This window comes from Vidua macroura, chromosome 6 (genome assembly GCF_024509145.1).
Source record: "Vidua macroura isolate BioBank_ID:100142 chromosome 6, ASM2450914v1, whole genome shotgun sequence".
Lineage (NCBI taxonomy): Eukaryota > Metazoa > Chordata > Aves > Passeriformes > Viduidae > Vidua > Vidua macroura.
Window position 1 is genome coordinate 37,578,193 of NC_071576.1, and position 22,233 is coordinate 37,600,425.

The window sequence follows — 22,233 nt, forward strand, 5'->3', positions numbered from 1 at the left end:
ATGTGCTCCGAAGTACTTCCTGTACTTAGTCAAGGATTAAGTATTCATTCTGTGCACAGTTACAGCACAGTGTCTCCACAGAAGGAAACACTACAAAGTCTGTGTGTCATACTGCTCCTACCTCTGACATCCAATAAATCCACAAAGAACAAGTTTGGAGGTTTTTCTGAAGCTCCTATGTTCTCCCTTAGCTCAGTCACTTTCTGGGACTGTACATCTTTACTCACCAACTATCTTTCCAAGAACACCCATGAAAGGCCTCAAGATCATCTCGATTTCTGATTCCATTACACAAAGGAGCATACAAAGATATAAGTTGTACAGGAATAAAACAGGTATCTTGATAACATCATTAGCTGGCTAAAGTGCAAGACAGGATCCTATATTTTGGCTGGACTGGAGTCAGATCGTCTACTCATCTACCACTCAGACAGTTCCTGCATGAGGATGCCTGTGTCTAACAGCCAGAAGTGGGTGGCACAGCACACAAGGGGCCAGGACCACATGAGCTTGGAGCCCCAGTTCCAGTATCACAGCAGGAGCATCTGTGAATAAGGAAGGGAGAAAGCGAAGGAGAGAAGAAAGAGGTATTTAAAGAGCCTCTGTTCATCAGCATCACCATCTTTTATACCTTATTTCTATGTGCTTGAATTGTGAAATGGAAACAAAACTAATCCAGGCTCTGAGTGGTGCAGTTGACACACCTGAAGGATGGGATGCCATCCAGAGGGACATAGGCAGGCTCAAAGGTGGGCCCATGGGAACCCCATGCCGTTCAAGTACAAGGTGCTGCACATGGGTCAGGGCAGCCCCCAGTATCTATCCAAGCTGGGGGATGAACGGATCAAGAGTAGCCCTGCTGAGAAGGACCTGGGAGTGCTGTGAATAGGAGGCTGGACGTGACCCAGCAATGTGCGCTCACGGCCCAGAAAGCCAACTGTGTCCTGGGCTGTATCCAGAGCAGCATGGCCAGCAGAGCAAGAGAGGGGATTCTACCCATCTCTTCCTCTCTCATGGGACCCCACCAGCAGTGCTGCATTCAGCTCTGGGGTCCCCAGCTCAGGACAGACATGGAGCAAGTCCAGAAGCAAGGATCTGTTGGAGCAAGTCCAGAAGAGGCCACCAAATTGATTAAAGGGATGGAAAACCTCTCCTATGAGGAAAGACTGAGCAAACTGGGGTTTTTCAGCCTGGAAAAGGCTTTGGGGTGACCTAACTGGTTTTCCAGTACCTGAAGGGAGCCTACAAGAAAAATGGAGAGGGGTTTTTTACAAGAGCAGGCAGTAACAGGACAAGAGATCCTTTAAAAGTGGGAGTAGGTTTAGAAAAGGTATTACAAAAAGATTCTTCACTGCAAGTGGGGTGAAGCACTGGAACAGGTTACCCACAGAAGTCATGGGTGCCCCATCCCTGGAATTGTTCAAGACCAAGTTGGACAGAGCTCTGAGCAACCTGATCTAGTGGAAGGTGTCCCTACCTTGGGGGTAGGAACTACATGATCTTTACGGTCCATTCCAACCCAGGCCATTCTATGATTCTATAAAAGATAAGTAAGTAACGGGTAGGAAAGAAAATTGCCAAGGCTCTACTGTGGCTATAAGGTAGTATCCTAGGAATGGTACAGGGACACAAACTTATCCATCAAGAACAGCATATGGACTTGGCTGATGGAGAAATTTCATTTTGGATTGTTCTGGCTTTATTCCACCTCCATCTATACTGGCTCTCATAATGTATTTAAAAGGAATAGTGGTTTCCTTGATCCCAAGAGTATCTAAGCAAATGCTTTTAACATGCCTTGCCAATAAACATAACTGCAACAAAACCACTTTACTGTGATTCACTTGGAATAAATATGTATAGTTCCTGGATAAAAAAAGTAATTGCATGCAGAGAGGGAGTTAATACTTCTGTTCTGAATTCCTCCTTACAACAGTCTCATTTTCATTCTATCTGCACTGCATACCTCCTTGAGTCCTTCCTGTAAGGTCTCTGTAGTTGATTCAAATATGGCTGATGTGTATTTGAAGCTTAAATTCATTGACACTCTCTGTTACAATTAGAATGAATGCTTTAGAACTGCAATAGAGTGAACTCTGTGGTTTCAGTTAGTACATTTTCACATAATCATTTGGAAAAGCTGGCTACTGATGTGCACAAGCTTTTTGATTAATCAACACATCAAACAAAGTTCATTCTCCAGGAAAAGGCAGAGGTGAAACAATTACCTTAATTCCTTCAATCCTGAAGCCCAGGTTGGCACTAGAGCTGATGGTTTCTCTCCACTGCATGTACCGGGGTTTGGTGACAGCATGCTGGGCGTTCTCTTCAGCCGTGGGAGCAAGAGGATCCACTTCAATCATTTTCTTGTACATGTCCTTACGCAGCTTTGGTTTCTCTCGTGCCTTAGTCAACTCTTCCTCCAGGTATGTCCTGCAAACATCACATCCCAACGCATCCTTAAGGACTTCCTCAACATTTCTTTTTACAGCTCACAAACTGGCCTCAAGAAACAACAACCAGGAAAATACGCCTTATCATTGCCCCAGTTTTGCATACGGGGAAACCAAAGTACACAGAGCAATAACTGTGAAGGCATATTTAGTGAAACAGCCCCAGGAATCACAAATTCTAATTCACTTCTTGTTCTAACTTTACCTTTACTTACAAGTTATGATTATTTCCTGGTTACAGAACAGGAGGAAGCTGAATTCCCACTATACCATAAAATAGAACCACATTTTCAGAGGACAGGTAAGAGAGATCACTTATAATGAAATAAAAAAACAAATAGGGCTATTGAAGACTTACTACATTCTCTCTCCTCAAAAAACTTTAAACAGTCATGGGCAATTTTTTTAGGCCTCAGAAAGTTAAGTTTTACTTAATGTATTTCAGTGAAAGACAGAATCACTCTTCATATAGAAAAAACTAGAGTAAAGCAGATTATCAGAGTAGTTCCAAACCATAAGAGGTAACTAAGAACAGGAAGGTGAAGGGGCACAAAACTTCCACATTTTGCTCTTATCACTCAATCTGTTAATCTGGTAGCCATTAGAAAGGCACTATCCCTGTTTTCTAAATTCCACTGGATTCCTAAAGCTTGTACTTTGTCAAGTGCCTGAAGTTTACTTTCTTCATCACAGCATAACAAACCAGGATGGCACTCAGGAGATGATGTCACTCACTGCCAGAATGTCACCTACTTTCAACAAAATGTGTACCAATCCTTTTCCTCTTTCTTCTGAACATACCACTGCTACATCTTGCTAATAAATTTTAAATTTTGCATCTATTTGAAAAGGCGTATCTGTACTCCTGTAAGTAGAGTAATTAATTTATGACAATAACTCTTGAGCAGCTGAGCTGACACCTGAAAGATTACTATGACAGCTCATACTTCTCTGTACTGTTACCTTACTCCAGGATCTCAATAAATCTCTGTCTCTTTGTTATGCTTAGATAGTATTTTTGATGTTTTCATCTTAATCACAGACAACGAATGGACAAGAAAGTGAGAACCTGGAGAACAAAGAGGTGGCAATGCCTCAAGATGTCAGAGCAGGGAAAAACACAGGTCCTGAGCAAATGGTCGACTCTTTAAAGAAAAGATCAATACCAGCAAAGACTCGTTCAAGCATTGGAAATGGGCTTTCACACAGTTATTCAGTCATTTGCATTCGGAGATGGAAATTTTACTTTGTGAGGTTTTCTGAATCACCACATACACAAGGATTCAATGAAATGGCAGTGAATAAGATTTTTTCCCATGTATTATCAGGCCACTGCAGAGAAACTTTGTTCTTAAATCACCCCTGAACATTTCTTGATGTGGATAGTTTTTGAGGCTATAGATCAGTTAGTTTCTAGAATCCATGTACAAACTGGCAATAATGGAACATGTTGTCCAAGGTGACTGTGAACATGACCATGCCTCCCCCTTCCTTCAAATGCAGAGAAAGCACATTCTCTTTCATTCACCCCACCTGATGCCCATCTTGCAGTCCATCACACTTGGCCCTTCAAAATCAGTAAGCAAGTCATCCAGCTGGATGTAGCTCTCGCCATCTCTCTCCACCACACCATGGAAGCAAGGGACGCAGGAGCGTAGTGGATCTTTCATCAATCGCTCAAAACACTCCTTTTCATTCTCTGAGAAGCGTTTGAGAATCTTCCCACTATCAGCTGCCTTGAAATTCCCTAAAAAAAGAAAATGAAACACTTGCTGACAAGATTGAAAAGCAAAAAAGAAAAACCCCTTCCCCCACCATTCCAGTTTCATCTGTCTCAGTCTCATGACAGCAGTTAAAAGATTTCCCCTGAAGAGAAGAGATAAGATGTTTTCCATAAAAAATAAAACACACAGGACAAACAGTTGTTAGCAGTGAAAGTCCATTTGGATACATTCCCATGTCAGAATTTACGGCTTTAAGGAGTGCAGTTGCTTCAGGCCATTGGGCTGTTTGGATTTTTTCCATGCTAGTCTTTTAAACAGTACTATACTTACTAAAAAGCACAGGAAGAAGCCATGTGCCAGAATTCATTAATCCTCTGACAGGCTATTTTAAAGCTGCATAACACTGCCAGCACTGGCTTTGTCCTTAATCCTCACACAGGGTATATACACCTGCTGAGCGTGGCCGGACAGAGGCAGCACAGTCAGTCAGTGATAGTTAAACAGCCAGAACCAGCCAGAAGCCAAGCACTGCCCTTTCCACACAGACACACACGCACACTGTGACTGCGCCTGCGTCTGCCTGCAGGTATTGCCTCTCCTCTGGAAACCTGCTTATCTGCTAATGCCCTGCAGGTACAGTCTGGAGGGCGACAGTGCTTTTTACAGCCCTGTGTCTGAATGGTATCCAGGACAAATGACATCTGCAGAGGCCACAATTAGCAGTATTCAGCCTCCACCTGTCTGGAGTTTCCAAACGCTCTCCTATCCTTGCAACCTGCCAACAGCATCTGAGGAAAGTGCACATTTCATTCAGAGGCACCCCTTCATTTAGACAAAATAAATTGGGAACCAAATTAGGAGCCTCATTAACCCTGGGGATAACACTCAGCCTTTACCACAGCGGGATCCTTCAGTCATTGCAAACTGGTTCTTCTCTGACAAATCCTAGAACAGGCACTGCCTCGGCAAAAGGGCAAGGCTGGTAACAGCCCAGGTTCTAGTTCAGAAAAAAACTGTCATATCAGAGAAGAACAGCTGCAGAAAGGATGGAGTAAACCCAACCACAGAACACTGCTAAAAGGAAACTGGAACAGTATCTCTCCTAATCAGCTTCTATTAAACTCTTAACTCTCCTCTTCCACCCTAATATATGAGTCTCCAGAAGGGTTATGATTACATGACCAGTGCCTCACTCCACACAGATGAAGCCAACTCCACACATCTGTGACAAAAACTGCATTAAGACTGGGTATCTTGGCACTTTGTGTGATACAAATCAGACCCAACATTGTGCAACATTGTGCAAAATGCAGCTACTCGGTTTCTAGGGCTCAGTAAATTTCTCAGCACAGCTTTGAAGTGCACCATATTAGGGCATCAGCATACACAGAGGTGGTTCACGTACTGCATTACAGCACGATGCAGCGTGGGTGCCTGCCCACATGTGTACTAATAAACCCCCACTAGCACTGCGCAGGAATTATATGAAGCATCAGACACACAAACCTGATGACTTCTCTTTGTTGTTTTTTTGCCTTACAAATGAAACTAAGCCTACATCAGGAGCACACCTACCAAGTTTTACAGACACAAAACTAGAACCAACCAAGTGAGCTGCTCCTTGCACTCTTAGAGTGAACAATGGAAGACTCACAATGCAAACACATGGTCAGCAAGGCAATTTTCCCATTTGCTTTTCACCCAAGGACCTACATTCAGATGAGGGGTTTGGAGTGTATTAGAAACATTGTCCTTTCCAGGGCTGAAGAACATACAGGCATGGACAGCAATCTTTCCCCCTAGAGAACTAACTACTGGCTACTCAGTCAGGAAAAATGATCCCATACTGCAACCAACAGCACCAGACAGATTAGGGCTTTAGCTCCCCAACCTCTTGTTTCCCTCTAACAAGTATTTTACACATATCATACCACCTTACAAGCCTGGCCCTTCTCCAGAGTCTGACCATAGTTTCCTTGCTGATCTCAATATTATTCAGGTATATCACTCCCACTTTCCCTATCCACACCACAACTGAAATATGTTTTAGGTCGCAGATTTGTGTGATATTGCCTGCTTCCTTTTTACCTGAAGTAAGGAAAGAAACAGAGAAAGACTGTTCTCTATGGTGCAGTCATCCTCACTCCAGAGATAAACACACTGAAGATACCCCTCTCACCTGTATGCCCAGCCAGCTGCACCCATGAGTAGCGTTTCTTGAAGGGGCTGATGACTGGTAAGTTAACCATGGTTTTAATTGTATGCCATGCCTTTTTCTGGAAAAGAAAATAAATCTTAAGTTGGGCAAAAGCTGAAATCCTGACATGCCACAAATGTCTTACACAGCTTCATGCACATTGAATTGTTCCTCACTAATGTGTAAGTGCTCAAAGGTGGAACCACAAAACAAACACTATCATTGTTGGAAAAATATACACACAAACCCAAGAATGAATAAAGATAACGCCCTGCCATGCACAAGAAAGCTGCCTGTAAGGAGGAAAAAAAAAAAGTCATACTGCACGTCACAGGCCTGTTCTTAGCCACACCTCGCCCTCTGTGTGTGAGTCACACAGTATGTGGACAGCAGATGCTGAACGAACACACACATGCACACATACGCACATTTAAGTTTCCATGAGACATGCACATAAGCTGCTTGTCACTGTCAGCAACACTTCCTTTCCCAGAGAACTTCAGCACCACCTCATGATTAGCAGCTTTCCCCGAGTCAGCAGGGAAATACTCTGTGACACTTGCATAGAAAGCACATCTCTAGTTGGACACGGAGCTCACACAGGTCCCTCAGCACCCATTGACAGCGTGCTGTAGAACCTACTCCAGGTCATGAATTTTCCTACTCCCTCCTCTCTTTCCCAATCCTGTTACTTTTTAACAAAGCTGGGCATTGCTCTGGCAACATTTGGCTGCAGCTGTCTGGGTACCGCTGCAGGCAGACAGGGAAACAGAACAGCTGTTCACAAAGAGCAGCTGAATGCCCTGTCACAAAGGCAGGAGAAAAAAAAAAAAAAAAAAAAAAAAAAAGTAGAAAGTGAAAAAGTCTCATGCTCTGGAACTGAAACCCAGATGGGAGAGAACTACAGCCCACCAACGTTCATGTTACACTTGGAGGGATCCCAAAGTGCTTTACAAACAAAGAGAGCAGGCTCAGTTCTTCTATCACTAGAACACAACACCCTGCTGGAGAAGAAAAACTGAGTTGCATTATACTTATGGCATGAGAGTTTAGTGCTGAGAGAGTTTTGTTGAGATCAGGTGTAGCTGGGGATTAGGCTGCATTTACAGAAGTGTTTATCAATGGCCCAATTGGAAATCACCAAAATCAATGGGAAGTATTAATGTCACTGAATACAAGTTTAGGTCTTGCTCATCAACTGGAAAATACACATTCAAAACAACTGTGTCTTCTCTAGCATGGATATTGATCTGAAGATTTAGGTGCTTAGGATACCTAATTTTTATTGTCTTCTACATTCTAAGTGAAAAACAGAAAATGTGAAACTGCAGGCAATAATACACAGGCAAAATGTTGCTCTCCAGATCACCCTCTGACCTGGCCACACTTCCCCAAACTTATTAACTTACACAACATTTCTTATAAGGTACCCTCCAGCAACACTGGTCACCATGTGAGGGCAAAAACCTGCAGTTATCTTAGAATGTATCAGGAATGTATATGAACCCCCAGACACAAATTATTTTTTTTAAGGATTTGCCTTCACAAGAAAGTTTTAAGTAATGCTTCGCATTAAACTGACATAACAACATAATTGCCATATGAGCATACTTACTCTGAAATGAGATTGCTTCTACCTATTAAACTTTGGGTTTTAATGGAGTTCAAGCTGAAATTAAGTCACTCTTAGTCAGATATGTGCCCCGTGCAGCAATGATACTTTTGAAAACATACTATGCCAGCGAAAGGAAGCATCCAGAGAAAATCCTGGATGTTTGAGAATTATGAAGACTCAGTTGCACTTACTAAAACTCCACAGATGTTTAGCTCTAGCTGAACTCCAACTTCATAACTAACCTATGCAGGTTCATTTGCTATATTATTTGGATTTCATATTTCTTAAAATTTGCCTTAAGCTGCTCCAAACTGCAGCCTTCAATGTTGAACAGTGACTCATGTCTATTGCAGATCCAGCTGCTGATCTGTGAGGATGAGAGATACTCTTGTACACCACTTAAACATGTCCATAGCCTCCTTCTGGAGGAAAGTGCAATGTAAATACCATTTTTCAAGTAGCAAAGAAATTATTTTTATGTAGTTCATTTGTGAGATTTCACTGATAGCAGAAGCTCTTCAGGCTACTGTGCTGTTTCTACTTCAGAAGGACAGAGCCCCAAGTTATTTAAACAATAGTTGAAAAAAAAAAACATTGTTATGAAATAAAATGACCTCTTTGAATGTAGCTCCTGCCAAAGATTTAGTTTTTTAAGATTCCATGCCAGTTTTCAGGGCAACACTGTTTTTTCCCCATCCCTTAATCAGAAGTCAACATTGCTCCATAACTCTGCCATGAAGACCTCATACACATCATGATGTTCCACTCCTAACAAATTGCATCCTGTTTCCCAGTGACTTGTCATACTGCTACACACATCAGTAATGAGAAGCACAGATCCTCAACGAATGCACATCAACTGTCAATGCAACATCACACTCCAGTGGCTCTCCTGCCTCCTCCCTCCCACCAGATGCTAAGAAGCTGAAGCTTTCATTTGTACTGTGGGCATGAAGGAGAGACAATGGGCCAAATTCAGCCCTAGCTCAAGTGGACTTTGGCTGCTTAGGTTACGGCTGCCTTGGATAAGGATGTTTAAGCTACTCATCCAATACATAAACACTAACAATTTTTATTTACCTTTTTTAATTTTAAATAATCTCTTCACAAATCTCTCCTCCCCCTCAGGATAGGGAAAGCAGAAGACTCAAGCTAGGAGGGAAAGGATTGCCTTCAGAGCCGTCCTGTGGGGAGTGCTGCTATCAGCAGGGGTTCAGTAGTTTCACTTTCCTCTACCTCAATTTCTAGTCTCCCAGCTCACTCAACCCAGGGTACAAATTGCCAGGATGCAAGCAGGGCTGCATGCTGGTAGAGCAGTGGTGTGAGTGGGAAGATGAAAACTTTGTGTGCTTGCTGTAGGAGGAATCATTCTCACTTCTATTTCTAAAGCAAGATCTCTTCTTCTTTGTTAGCAATGGCATTATGTGCTTTTCAAATCACTGCTTTATGCTGCAATGGCAAAGAGGGCTTCTACCACTGCCCACTACCACTGTCTGTATTTGCAGCCTTATCTCCCTCTGTCCCTGTTTCTTCAGATTCCTGCTCAGTCTTCCTTGACTTTTTGCTCTACCTGGGTTTCTCCAAAACCTCACTTCTTCTAGATTCCCAGGAGAAACTCAGGTATCTCTGTATTGTATCTGCATTCAGGATTGTTTGAATTGACATCACTGATGCTGCTTTATATGCCTCAATATGCTCAAGAATTTTCCAACAGTAAGAAGAAAGGCATTCCAAAAGAGTCAAGAAGAAAATCTGAAAAATATTAACATTCTTAGACTCAGCATGTAAGTTACTCAATGTGAACTTTAACTGACACATTATATAAACCCCCTTGAGCAATAAAAGATGTGGGGCACTAAAGAGGGAAAAGCAAGTTTTCTGCCAATGGGGCAGACCATGTGACAGTCTGTGCCATGGCAAGTGTGCCCCTGACAGTAAACGGACAAAATTTCAGGGAGGAGAATGGGAGAAGCAATTCATGCAATGCAGCCACAGTGCATGCAAAGGAACTATGATTTGGTGTCTGATCTGCTCCCTGGATTACTCTCTTGACTCACTTTCCTAAATTTGAAGCATAGCTCTGAAGAGAAGCACACATCCATGCAGCAGATGTGGAGACCTGCTCAGTGCATATGCAGACAAGATGCTGGCTAGGTGAGGTATTCCCAACCTATTCTACCCTGGATAAAGCTGACTGCTGCCATGGTGTCTATCCATTAAGGAAGAGCAAAGAGCAGCAGTAACCAAACAGCACTGGTTTGTGTGAGCACACCTTTCTCCAGGCCTTTTCTCATGATAAGCAGGCAACTTTGCACATGACCAGTGTGCAGAGGCACAGCCATGATGAGCCTGCACAAGTACACCAGAGGATGTGCCTGATGAAAATCCACTGAACTCTCTGGGAGGTATTTCATCCATTTGAAGGCATTTGGCCTCAGACCCCACTGTCCCCAAGAATAAATCTCCAGGAACTACCAGGCTTTCCTGAAACCCTCCCATCACTGCTGGACAAGAGCTGTAACATCCTAACAAACAAGCTCACTGAAGAGATTAGTGTAAACTCCCTGAATTGGATGGGGCTTTTTTAGTTGCTATTGTTGTTTTACAGGCAGTACAGAACAACGAGCATCTCTCTGAGCATATGCTGAATTCCTCAGGAACAGGAGAGCCACTCTAATTCCTAAAGGCAACAGTGGATAGGGACCTGAACATTCCTCTGCTGTTCTATGGAAAAATAAATAAAATCTCTCACTTATTTAAGGACAAAAATAAAATATTAATATCTCAGTTCTGTGAATGTCTGAAACACATGTAATTACCCTCAGGCAAGAAATGACAAACAGGTAACATACATAAGAATTTGTTTCACTTAGGACTTTTCAGCAATTATAGTAATTAAAAACATCAGTCACATCTAAATTAGGAAGCGTTGGGGGAATAAGAAAAACCTTTTCTTCAGAAAAATGAAGTAATTCAGCTTTCATAATTCTTGCATATTACTTGAAACTCTAATGAGTTAAAGAACAAAAGAACACTAAAATTCAATATAAATCAACAGGGTCTTTAAAAATATCCATGATTCCATCAGCAGCAAAGTGGAGGTGTAGTTTCTTGCCTGAGCTGGTAAATCATCATGGAAATTCTGCTAGGCTATTATAAACAATGACCCTTGAATCATTTTACCAGGTAAATTTCAGCCATTTCTTTACCCAAGATCCTGTGTTTGTTTTTTTTTTTTTTCTTTTTGTTTTTGTGCACTAATACAAAGCCTACATAAGAAAGCTATTATGACAGCAAGAAACAAAAGGATAATGAGAAATTTTTTTGGTAATCCTTTTTTTTTTCCTAGAAGGCTTTAAGAAAGAGTACTTAATTGTCAGTCATCATTACCTACTGTTCTCTTAAAGTCTTTACATCATTTAGGCTAAATTCTGCCACTCTGGGACATGGGGGCTGAAATCTAATCTGTACTGCTAGTTGCCACTGCCTACTCAGTGTCTCACCAACTCCTAGAAGGAACAAAGTTCCTCCACAGGGACTTGTAAGGAGTACAGAAAACTATAATTATCAAAAAGTTACTATGTGTTTTTCAGAACAATCCTGTAAGAGCCATGTGCCCAAAATACAGGAGCACTGAGCAACCCCTTGCCCAGGGATCTTGGCCAACACAGTGAGCAGCAGGCACATGAGAAGGTGATGAGCGTTGGCCTCTTTTGGGGCACAGTAACCACAGCAAAAGTGTCTGGAAACTCATCAGACCAGTCAATGGCTGGAACTGCCTTCTATGAGCAGGCCCAAAAATAACACTAAGAATTACTAAACGAGGTATCAGTTATGACTTATCCAGGCACAGTATTAGTCATTCTCCAGTGGCTCACCTTTCTGCTGGGTTGGCTTTTTTGCCCTATATTACTCTCCCTTCCTGGTCACACACTAGCACCCATATTACTCTAAGTGACACAACAAATCCTCAGGAGATCCACACTATTACTCACACAGGTGTCTTAAGTATCAGCATGAGCAGCTGGTCACTTTCTGTTCATAACTGTTTCCTTAAAACTGTATCTTTTACAGTTTCATTATTGCTTCACAGAATGGGTCAGGTTGGAAGGGACCACACTGGGTCATTTGGTCCAACCTCTCTGCTCAAGCAGGGTCATTCTAGAGTACGTGGCACAGGATTGCATCCAGATGGTTCTGGACTGTCTCCAGGGAAGGATATTTTACAGCCTTTCTGGGCAACCTGCTCCAGTGCTTGACCACCTTCAAAAGTTCTGCCTCCTATTCAGGTGGAACTTCCTGTGCATCAGTTTCTGTTCACTGCATCTTGCCCTGTTGCTTGGCACCACTAAGCAGAGCCTGGCTCCATCCTCTGACACCCTCCCTTCAGATACTGATAGACATTGATGAGGTCCCCTCTCATTTTTCCCTTTTTGAGGCTGAACAGGCCCAGCTTCCTCAGCCTTTCCTTATAAGAGTTGCTTCAGTCTCCTAATCCTCTTGAAAGCCCTTCTCTGGACCTGCTCCAGGAGCTCCATGTCCCTCTTGTACTGAGGAGCACAGATGCAGCCTCCCAAGGGCTAAGTAGAAGGGTCGAATCACTTCCCTAGACCTGCTGGCAATGCTCTTCCTAATGCATTCCAGGATACCATTGGCCTTCTTGACCTCTAGTTTTACTTTTTATAGTATATACATGTACTTAAAATGTTTTCTAAATCCTCTGAGTTAATTTTATTTACAAAACCCTTGACTGCTTTATTTACCATAGTTTATTAAAACTGAAATCAGTTTGAAAGCTAATTTGTTTTCCTAATTATTGATGCCATTTTATTCAATTATTTAAATAATTTAGAAAATTAAAATAATATATTTGTTCTCTGCTTTCACTACTGTTTGCCACTTTATTTGAATTGGCTTTGACATGACATATTGGACCTATACAGGTAAAGAACTTAAATGTAGGTCTAAAGCTATTAACCATATTATTTTAATGGACTACACCTAGCCAAAACAAAACTTTCTTCAGTTTCAACACAGTCAATACCTGCCATTACTATAAAAAGCTTCCATGAGAAATAATTTTGAGCAAATCACAACCAAGAAAATTACTGGCCTAATTTAATTACTGTGTAATTAGATCTGCTTCTTTCTCTGTGTGAATGTAGTCAATAACAACAGTACTATGATTACAATGTATTAAAAAATAACCACGTAACACTTAAGCAAAGTATCTACTGCTTTGTCAAAATCACAATACTCTACCAAGACAAGCTGTTATCAGCACAATTTCCCCCAAACCAAAGACTGTTCCATGGGTGCAGCTTCCCAGCAGCCAGCTTCAATGGTTATTAGGGATCTCATTTTCTCAAGGAGTACAGCTCTGGGACAGTTCACCATATGGTTTCATGTCATGGGGAGAACTGAGGATCTGAGTGATGTTATATAAGAAAAAAAAATTTAAAAGATAGTGAGAGTTGCTGAGCAACACAGTATCTTTCCGGTTACAGTCACAAAATTTGCCTATCAAGGGATTCTGGTTTTGAGTTCTTTCAGTTTGAGGCTTAGTGTAGTTGTCTTTGCAGATATGAAACAGGCAGGCAGTCATCTTGGTTAGATCCAGATCCTGAACCAGCTGACATTTTTATGCCAAATGTAAGCAAAACATACTTATCCTTGGTGTTTCTTCTAGTGATATATGCATACACATTCATGAATGCTTTTAAAATACCTAAAGCAGATAGTAAAAGCCTTTGATTGTAGATGATCAAAATTCCATTACTATTTTTTATAATTATCCAGACTATAACAAGTCCTAGGTTTGGAATCATCTGGTATTTGAAGAACTTAGAACACCTTACAAGACACAGAGTAAATGAGGCATACATGACATTTTTACCATATTTGTTGGAAGAAATATAACTGAAATATCCACAAAGGTTCTGTGTAGGGAAGCAAGGTGCAAGATTTTCCCATAGCTAAAACAAAAATGCCCCAAACAACAATGACAGCAAATCCCTGAATTTATCATAGAAGGCACTTTATACTTCAGCAGCCAGTTTCTGTGCTCTTGCCCCTTATCAAAGGTTCCTGGAATCCTCAAGCTCAAGAGATTCTTGCTGCCAAGTCTACTACCCACTTGGCTGAATCAGACATGAATCACAAATTGAGACAAAGATCTCAATGGGTGGGAGGTGAAAGAGCAAGTTAACAAGGAGAATGCTCCCCAAACGTATGTGAGTGAACCTTCACACAAACCTTTATCACTGAGCTTCTGAGAGCAACACTTAATTCAGCTCCCATGGTAGGGTAAGGCTCCTACAGCAACTCAGCCCCTTTATTACCACATTTCACCTTCTCTTGGTCCTGGGCAGGAAACAGATTCCTGAAGCACCAAGCACTAATCCACAGAGGAGTCAGTGTGTTTGTCAGAGACTAGACAAAAAGAGACATTCTGTTTGGGGCCAGAATGTTGCGTTACGATAACTGACGTCTGCACAGCCTGGTCCAGAGTCTGGAGCTGTGAGCATCGGCTTTAGAAAGTCTGTGCCCTGACAGGCATTAGCATCATTCTTCACACTGAGATCTATGCCAATCAATGCCAACTGATAATTTGGCCAAATCACAGCAAATGGCCTATTGCCAGGGAAGCTGTGTTACTTCAAATGCTGTCAGCTGTCCCTCAAGGAATACAGTGTAACCACATCCCTGGTCAAGGATACCCCTGAGCCGTCTCCACCTACTGGATGCCTCAGCAGCCCTGACCATCCCTGCCATCTAAGTTCCAAAGGGAACTTAACACTCCCTGCTTTATCACACAGTTGATCTTCCCGTGATGTAGGAGTGCCAGCTGGAGCTGTAAGACTGATAATCAACAGCAAGGGAGAACATGTACTCCTAAAGAGCAGCAGTTTGCATGCTACACAAGCAGCCTCCTGATCAGCACCCCTCATCAGACTGCCAGGCAAACTGTGAACACACCTTCAACTCTCCCTCCCTCTCTTTCACTCTCCAGCCTCCAACCTTAGAGAAGAAACACTGCTTAGCCTGTTCTTAGCCCTTGATGCTTCTGGGCTTTGCACTCAGCCATGGGTGAGGGCCACAGCTGCTCAACCAGCATTTGGCAGGTGGATCCTCTGACTGCAGGGTTTCCATTTCCTGTTTGTGCTACACTCAGGATGGGCTGGGCTAAATCTTCGGAGTCATGAGAAACACTTAATGCAATAAGCAGAAACAACACTGCAAGTCAGAAGTCTCAGGTTCCTGTGTTTTCTCCCCTGTGGTGCCTCACCATGCAGTGAGATGCACACATAATTTGGTTTGGTACTCTTTAGGATACATGGTAAGCCTGCTGGGTGTTCATTATGTCTGGGCTAAAGGAAGAAGTGACGATAAGAGAAATGAATGGTCAATATCAGACTCAATTACTAGGAGCACAAAATCCCATGTCCCACTCCATGGCTGGATTCTACTTGTACAGTCCAGGAGCAGTTCCCCTCTAAATCAGAGGAAAATTAACTACAAAGAAGCAAAAGCCTTGCTTGCCCTCCTGCAAAGAGCACCAAGAGCCACAATCTGCTGACTATTCTGCAGGGATCTATGTCGGCATTTTGTTTCTGGTTATTACCAGTTGAAGTATCTGCAACCTCTACATTATTCCTGGGCCAAAAGACAAAATAATAAAGTTAGATGGCTTCAAAAGTGCATTGTCACAAGGGTTTCCTTCATTTGTCTCACAGATATGTTGCAAAAGCTGATACTGTTGATTGAAAAACAGATTTTAACTCAACAAGAATAAATGTTTTCTGTTCTAAGGGATACTAAACTGTCTGCCTTCCATAGCAGGCATTAAATATGGCCATTATCCCTACTTTCACAGCTTGTGGTCTGCTCTGAAAGACACTGGTTCTCTAACAGGATGGAACTCTGCCACCTGTCCCTACTGAGCACAGGAAAGCTGAATCAACAACATTCTGTCCCTACCAGGGTTCTGCCAGAACATAAGTCTTGCTGGAAACTGAGATGTTACTATCCAAGAAGTAAATGGAAAGTTCCTCACTATAGGAAAGTTGACTCAGAGCCCAAACATTCAAGATTTATTCAGGTTGTCCATCACCCAGAACAGATATGTGGTAAATCAAACATCACTTTAGCAGATGGTGTGGCAGAAGGAAAGAAATCTTTCTTAACCTCCAAAACAACTGCAGTTTAAATATTCAGAAACAGTCTAGCAATTTGACAGTTCTCTGCCTGTCTTCCACATCTCATGGGTCACTAACTGACGTCTCCAGTCATGAGAAAGGGACATCTAGAAAGACAACACTCTTTACATGATAAAATAAGCCCAACATCCTATCAGGTAGAACACAGAATTATCAGTTCCAAATAGGATGACTATTTGGGAACACTTAAAATCCAAACAGATCCACATTTCTCTGTGCATAGACCAGTAAATAGGTTTAGCCTAAAACACAATCACAACTTGTTAAGGTACAAACTTGTCATTTGTGAACTGTGATGACCTCCAATCCGAATGTACTACAAGTGCCAATCGGTTTAAATCAGGAGTGGTTTCTGTGTAACATCAAGGGAGACTGTGTTCTGGCAAGAAGCCAGGAAATAACTTCAATAAACTAATCTCCCCTGAGTGAACTTGGGAAGGAAGCTGAGCATGTGCTGCATCTCCCTTGCAATGGCGGTGCAGTCTGTTACCTGGAGACACAGCTCTATCCTGCCTGCCCAGCAGCTCAGGGTTAGGCACACCACCACTTTAACATCCCAGTGACTCAGAGGCCACAGCAGAATCTCCAGTCTGAACAGACAAAGAAATAAAGAAAATTTTAATGCTTATCCTTTCTTACACTTTCCTATTTGCCAGAAACCACTACCATCCAACAGGAATTGCAAAACTGTTTTCTACTAGTTGGTCAAAGATCCCTCTATTCCTACCCCCAGTAGTTTGGGTTAGTGGACACATGTTGAAAGCTGACCCTGCTTTCAGCACATCCTCATGTAACAGCCCCAGAAACTGCATCCCACACAACTTTGAGATTCTGCCTGAAAGAAATGTAACAGTGGAAGACTACTGTACTGTAATTAATTTTTTCTATAGGAAAGGATAGGAAGCACAAGGACAGAATTAGGGTTGCTGCATGTCTACCTACATATGTATAGAGAGGTTACTGACAGATACTGATTTTTAAAACGTTTTTACTTAACTTTTCTTTCCTACCAAGATAATTCATCTTCTAACATCCGAAACTGTCAGACACTAACTTGCAAAAGATCTGAGGAAATGTCACTGCTTCAGTATGGAATCTAGGTGCCCTTTCTCTGCTCCAGTTCCCGCAACTGCAGGTTATAACAACTCTACTTCAGAATATCGTTGAATAATTTAAGTAATTAGTGCTTGTAAACTAAATTACAGGCACTCAAATAAGACAGTCAAGTACTTAAATAAGCAGTAATTCAGTGTTAAGTGAAAACTATTATGAGAATGTAAAAATATGTCATGTAAAAAACAGGCCACATATACACTAGTAGCAGTTTGCCAACTGCTCTTCCATCTATCACAAGACAAAGTCCAATACTCCATCTCTCCTGCCTTGTCTCCTCTGAACTGCCTCTTCCATTTTCCTCTAAGGAAGCATAAGGAGTTACTGCTTCACCTGTGGTGCACTGCACTGTTCAAACAGGGCCCACCCCTGGCAATGGAATGCAAGTGTCAACATGCAACAGGCACTGCTACTGAGCAGGGTGTGGTGTTTACCTAGGGGAAAGCCACATCCTTCAACCACTTTAATAACTCCATGCTTCAACACAGTATAACTCTGAGATTATTCCAAACCACTCTGTTGAAAGGATTTTGAAACAAACAAACAAAAAAATAACAACCCCAACCAAACAAAAACCCACACTCCTATTAATGGAATGTGGCAATGATTAAGAAACCTGTAGTTCTATGGAAATGAGGACTCTTCACCTTATCCCATTGGAGTGAGAGGCTGACAAGGTAGTTGTTTGTTTTTGACGCAAACCTAAGATTAGAGAAACTCTTCCTTCCCCAAGTCAGCCCTAAGAACTACATAAGGGATATAGAGAAAAGATGACTTCTCCCTTGAGCAAAATTATAGGATCAAAAGATAGTTTCTGTAAACAGAACAATGTAAGAGAAGCAAGTTGAATTCCTCCTCTGTATCAGTAGCAGCTAGCCCCAGAGACAAGGGGTTATTTAAGATTTTAATTTCCATAATGTAGCCTTAAGAAAGAGAATCAAATTCAAACCTTATATAAGCACGAGTGACTCAACTAAAGACTGAAACTGAAACAAGGCATCTGTCTTCCTGAAGAGTTGTGGGTGTTTGAACAATAGCAAATGTGTTTTATAGAGCATGCTTCCTCTGCCCGGAAGGTAAACGTGTGTTCACCATCAGGATGATGGAGATCCCACCTTCGCAGAAGCATAAATATCAATTGCCAATTATTAAGATGCAAACTCACCTAAAAATAAAGTAAAATAAACAGAGTGTAGTTTATAACAACAATTTAGCTACCAAAATTATTATCTCATGGTAAAAGAGATTTAAAAACCCCCATAAAACTTCAAAGAACTTCATACTGTTGGCTCCTAGCAACAGAACTGCAAGCCACACTCCTGTATCTTGCACAACCACCTACACCAGCCTCCTGATACATGGAGCAAGCAGCAGCTTCTGTGCCACATAGGACATGGGTAGCAAAACCCAAGAGTGACCAATACCAATTTACCAGGGCTCAACAAAGAGAAGACAGACATTTGAAATGTCATCTGCAGATGGGTGATGACCTACACTGGACACAGGGGAACAGGCCACGCAGAGAAATTACTTCACAAGCCAAGACTGATTTTGCTGCCCATCTACTCTTTTTCTTGAAGAATGCAATGTAAAAAGAATATTGGTGATTTGGCTACATTCATCCTATAGTCCCAGACAGGACTGTTTCCTGTAAAATCAGAAGACTGAAAAGGCAGACTAGGATCAAGACACAGAACTACAGCAATGGAAGAGTACATACTTCTAGAGATGATGTGGAAAATCCCAATGGATAAACAGGGACAGAAGACAGACGATTAATTATCTGTCACTCCAGTTTTAATATTGGAATGAGAAATCATAATCAGGACATCAGCCAGTCCTATTACTGGAAAAAGACTTGGAGACTGTTGGCATAGTGATTAACTATCACTGGACTGTTACAGAGCTCAGGACTTGCTCCCTTTCTTGGTGTCTTTGCTGAAAACAAGTAATTTTCTGTGGTCTTGCTATAAATTTTGGGAAAATAACTCATGAAACTCTTACAGGGGCTTGATTAGTGCCTAAACCCAAGCACCTGAAAGTCAGGAGTCTCCACTTTAAAATCCTTTTATAGGTTTTTCCACAGAATGGCAGGATCTGTCCTGAAATTAGTACCTCAGGATTTAATTGCTTACTCCTTCTGGGTTGGTATAAACAAGGCAAAAAAGTTCCTTATTTAAATGCCGCAGAGCAAGACAATACAAACCATATCAAATTATCAGCTCAAAATTCTGATACTCAGCATTTTGCACTATGAAAAGCAAGAGCTGGAGCGTAGGAAGGTTTCTTAGTTTCTTCAGATTATATTTTCCTCTGAACAAAGCTGACTCTTTGTGGGGTCAGTGATGCCGTCCCTACAGACCATACATGGGTGGCAAAGGAGGGAGCCCACACCAAGCAGAGCTTATCATTATTAGAATATTCAGGTCAAGTGCACTTAGCCAACAACCCACTCAAACCCTGCACAAGATAACAGCTGATCTGCATGCAAAAAGACTGCTCACACAGATTTTTATCCTTTCTGCTGCATCACATAAGCATACAACATATGCTTACATAAGCATCCAACAATGGAGAAGAGTACAAAGGCCATATAGACTTCTCTAGCTCTGCCTCTTTCAGAACACCAGGGTCCCAAAACCCAGATTTCCTGCACAACCAGCAAAACACCAATGCACAAGAATTCTTTATATGTGTTTCATTCTCTGGTGATTTGCTCTAAGTTAACCACCTCAAAAAAGAGCTAAAACTCTGTAGTTTGCTTCAGATTGAACAACTCTAACAAAAACTTGAGCTGTTTCCAAGGCTAGAAAGATTCATATTGAGCCCACCACAAAATTGAAAAAAAAAAAAAAAAAGGCTGAAAAGTGAAAAGCTTTTTAACCTTGAATTTTGAGGAAGGAATCTGAAATCTAGGAAGAGGAGTGTTTTCAAAGCAGGACTAAGCAATGTGAGGAGTAGAAGTCAACCTGACAAAGCCTGGCAAATTGTAAGAACCTCAAATTAATTTGCAGTAGACTCTCATTAGTATTCAATTACTTTCTGTGGAGACTGCTCGGCATAGCACACAAAAGGGATCAATGTAGCCCAGCTGTAAGGGATGTGTTCAGCCATACACAGGAGGGGAGCTTGAGGAGGCTCAGCTGTGCACCAGGCAGCTGTGAACTAGGTTTTCCTCACACCAGAGGGCCCCTATCATGGTGCCTGAAGAGCCTCTCCAAGTGCTGCCCTGCTGTGAGTGCCCTCACTAGCATGGGCACCTCACCTGGGCCAGGCAGTGCTGCGTCATTCCACAGCGTATGCTTTGGGAATGGAGGGAGGATGAAACTGCCAGATGTCAGCACCTTCTGCTCCTGGAACACCTTCAGATCCAGAATTACATTTGTGCTGGAACTTTAATAATGCCTTAAATGCAAAACTGAGTACTTGGAAGTTAGAAATTTTCAGAATCGAAGTTTTTGGTACAAACCTAAAGACAACTGTTACAGCAGCAGTACGCTGTTTTCCAAATGTTAGTGAACTTGTTTTCACAGCCTGTTAAATGAAGGGTTTTATTCATATCTTATAGGGAAAATACTGAATGAAAGATAGGTTATTGTGAAAAGTGCACACTAATTTTGTAAGCTTAAACTGAGGTGTCAAATTTTGCTTTCCTAATACCCAGTGTTATACAATACTGTAGAATACTGTTGTAGAACAGCTCCCATTAACTTTGGCTGCATGTACAAATGTTCAGTGTTTCTCCTAGTAAGGCTCACTCTCAAGTTAGTCAAAAGGAGATTGAAAAGAATACAGTTATTGGCCATGGTGAAAGTCTCCATAAATAACTTCCCTAGTCTTTTCCCAGGCAAAGAGGGACTGTGAAACTGTGAAAGGCAGCAGCTCTCCACATCAGCATTCAGCAGCGTTAAATTGGGAAGTCAGCCTTTCCCTTCCTGTGATCTGCTGCAGAGCTGTCTCTGAATAAACAGAGGTTCTGCAATACAAGTCATCAGTCACTGTGGAACTGTAACTTATCCTTTGAGTTGACTGAAAATACAGAACTGTTGAAAGTCATGAATTCTGTGCATCAAGTCTATGCCTGCTTGTAATAAAAGACAGTAGAACATTAACATACCCACACTGCAGGCATGTGAGTTCTTTCACTACATATACTTTCAATGTTTGACTGATAATTCCTTAATATAGTTGTCACATGCTCTCTTGCTTTTTTTGAGAATGTATTTTCCTTGAATTTTAAAGCAATAATCTGCTTGCCTATTAAGTTTTGCTCTTCCCCTCACATTTCCAGTAGCTTTCCCAATCCCTGTCAGTCACTCCCCTTCCGTCTGATGATACATAACCTGAAGCTATTACAACCCTGTTACCTCCCTCGTCTCCAAAGTTTTGCTCTTGAGTAGCCTGCATTAGAACCTTGCAGCTGCCCTTTGCAATGTGCGTGCCCGTAAGACTGGTCATTTGAAAGCACATGACAGTACCACTACCTGTGCCACATGCTCAGAGGATCTTTGAAGATTTTCAGCAGAGGTGGTGATTTCAGAGCACTTGAAGAGGTTCCAGCAGTGGAAGGTCTTGACATATGGCAATAATGCTCCCTCCATTTCCAAAGTACGTGCTGCAGAGTGAGCCAATGCTGGCTGGTGTTGGTGGGAGATGCCTTCTTGTATGGGAAAACCCAATCCACAGCTGCCTCGTGCACAGCTGAACCTCCTCAAGCTCACCTCCTGTGCCTGCAGTGGGATGGCTGAACACATTCCTCACAGCTGAGCTCTATCCATCTCTTGTGTGCCCACAACACACAGACTTCGACTAGCACCAGCACCTCAAAGGTGAGAAGTAGAAGCCTGCATTTGATTCAGCACTCCACCACAGGAAGCAAACAAAGCAGAGCACAGAAAATAGAGCTGTCTTG

The 22,233-nt window shown here is 42.0% G+C and overlaps 1 protein-coding gene across 1 annotated transcript in view; it reads right to left on the reverse strand.

Moving 5' to 3' along the window:
• Positions 1-22,233, reverse strand: part of ITPKA (inositol-trisphosphate 3-kinase A) — a 36,812-nt gene that overhangs the window by 6,472 nt on the left and 8,107 nt on the right. Inside the window, exons 2-4 of the mRNA XM_053979508.1 lie at positions 6,357-6,453; positions 3,987-4,200; positions 2,229-2,433 (exon numbers count right to left, since the gene is read on the reverse strand). Of these exons, the coding sequence (XP_053835483.1) occupies positions 2,229-2,433; positions 3,987-4,200; positions 6,357-6,453 (516 nt within the window). The remainder of the gene's footprint in view (positions 1-2,228; positions 2,434-3,986; positions 4,201-6,356; positions 6,454-22,233) is intronic.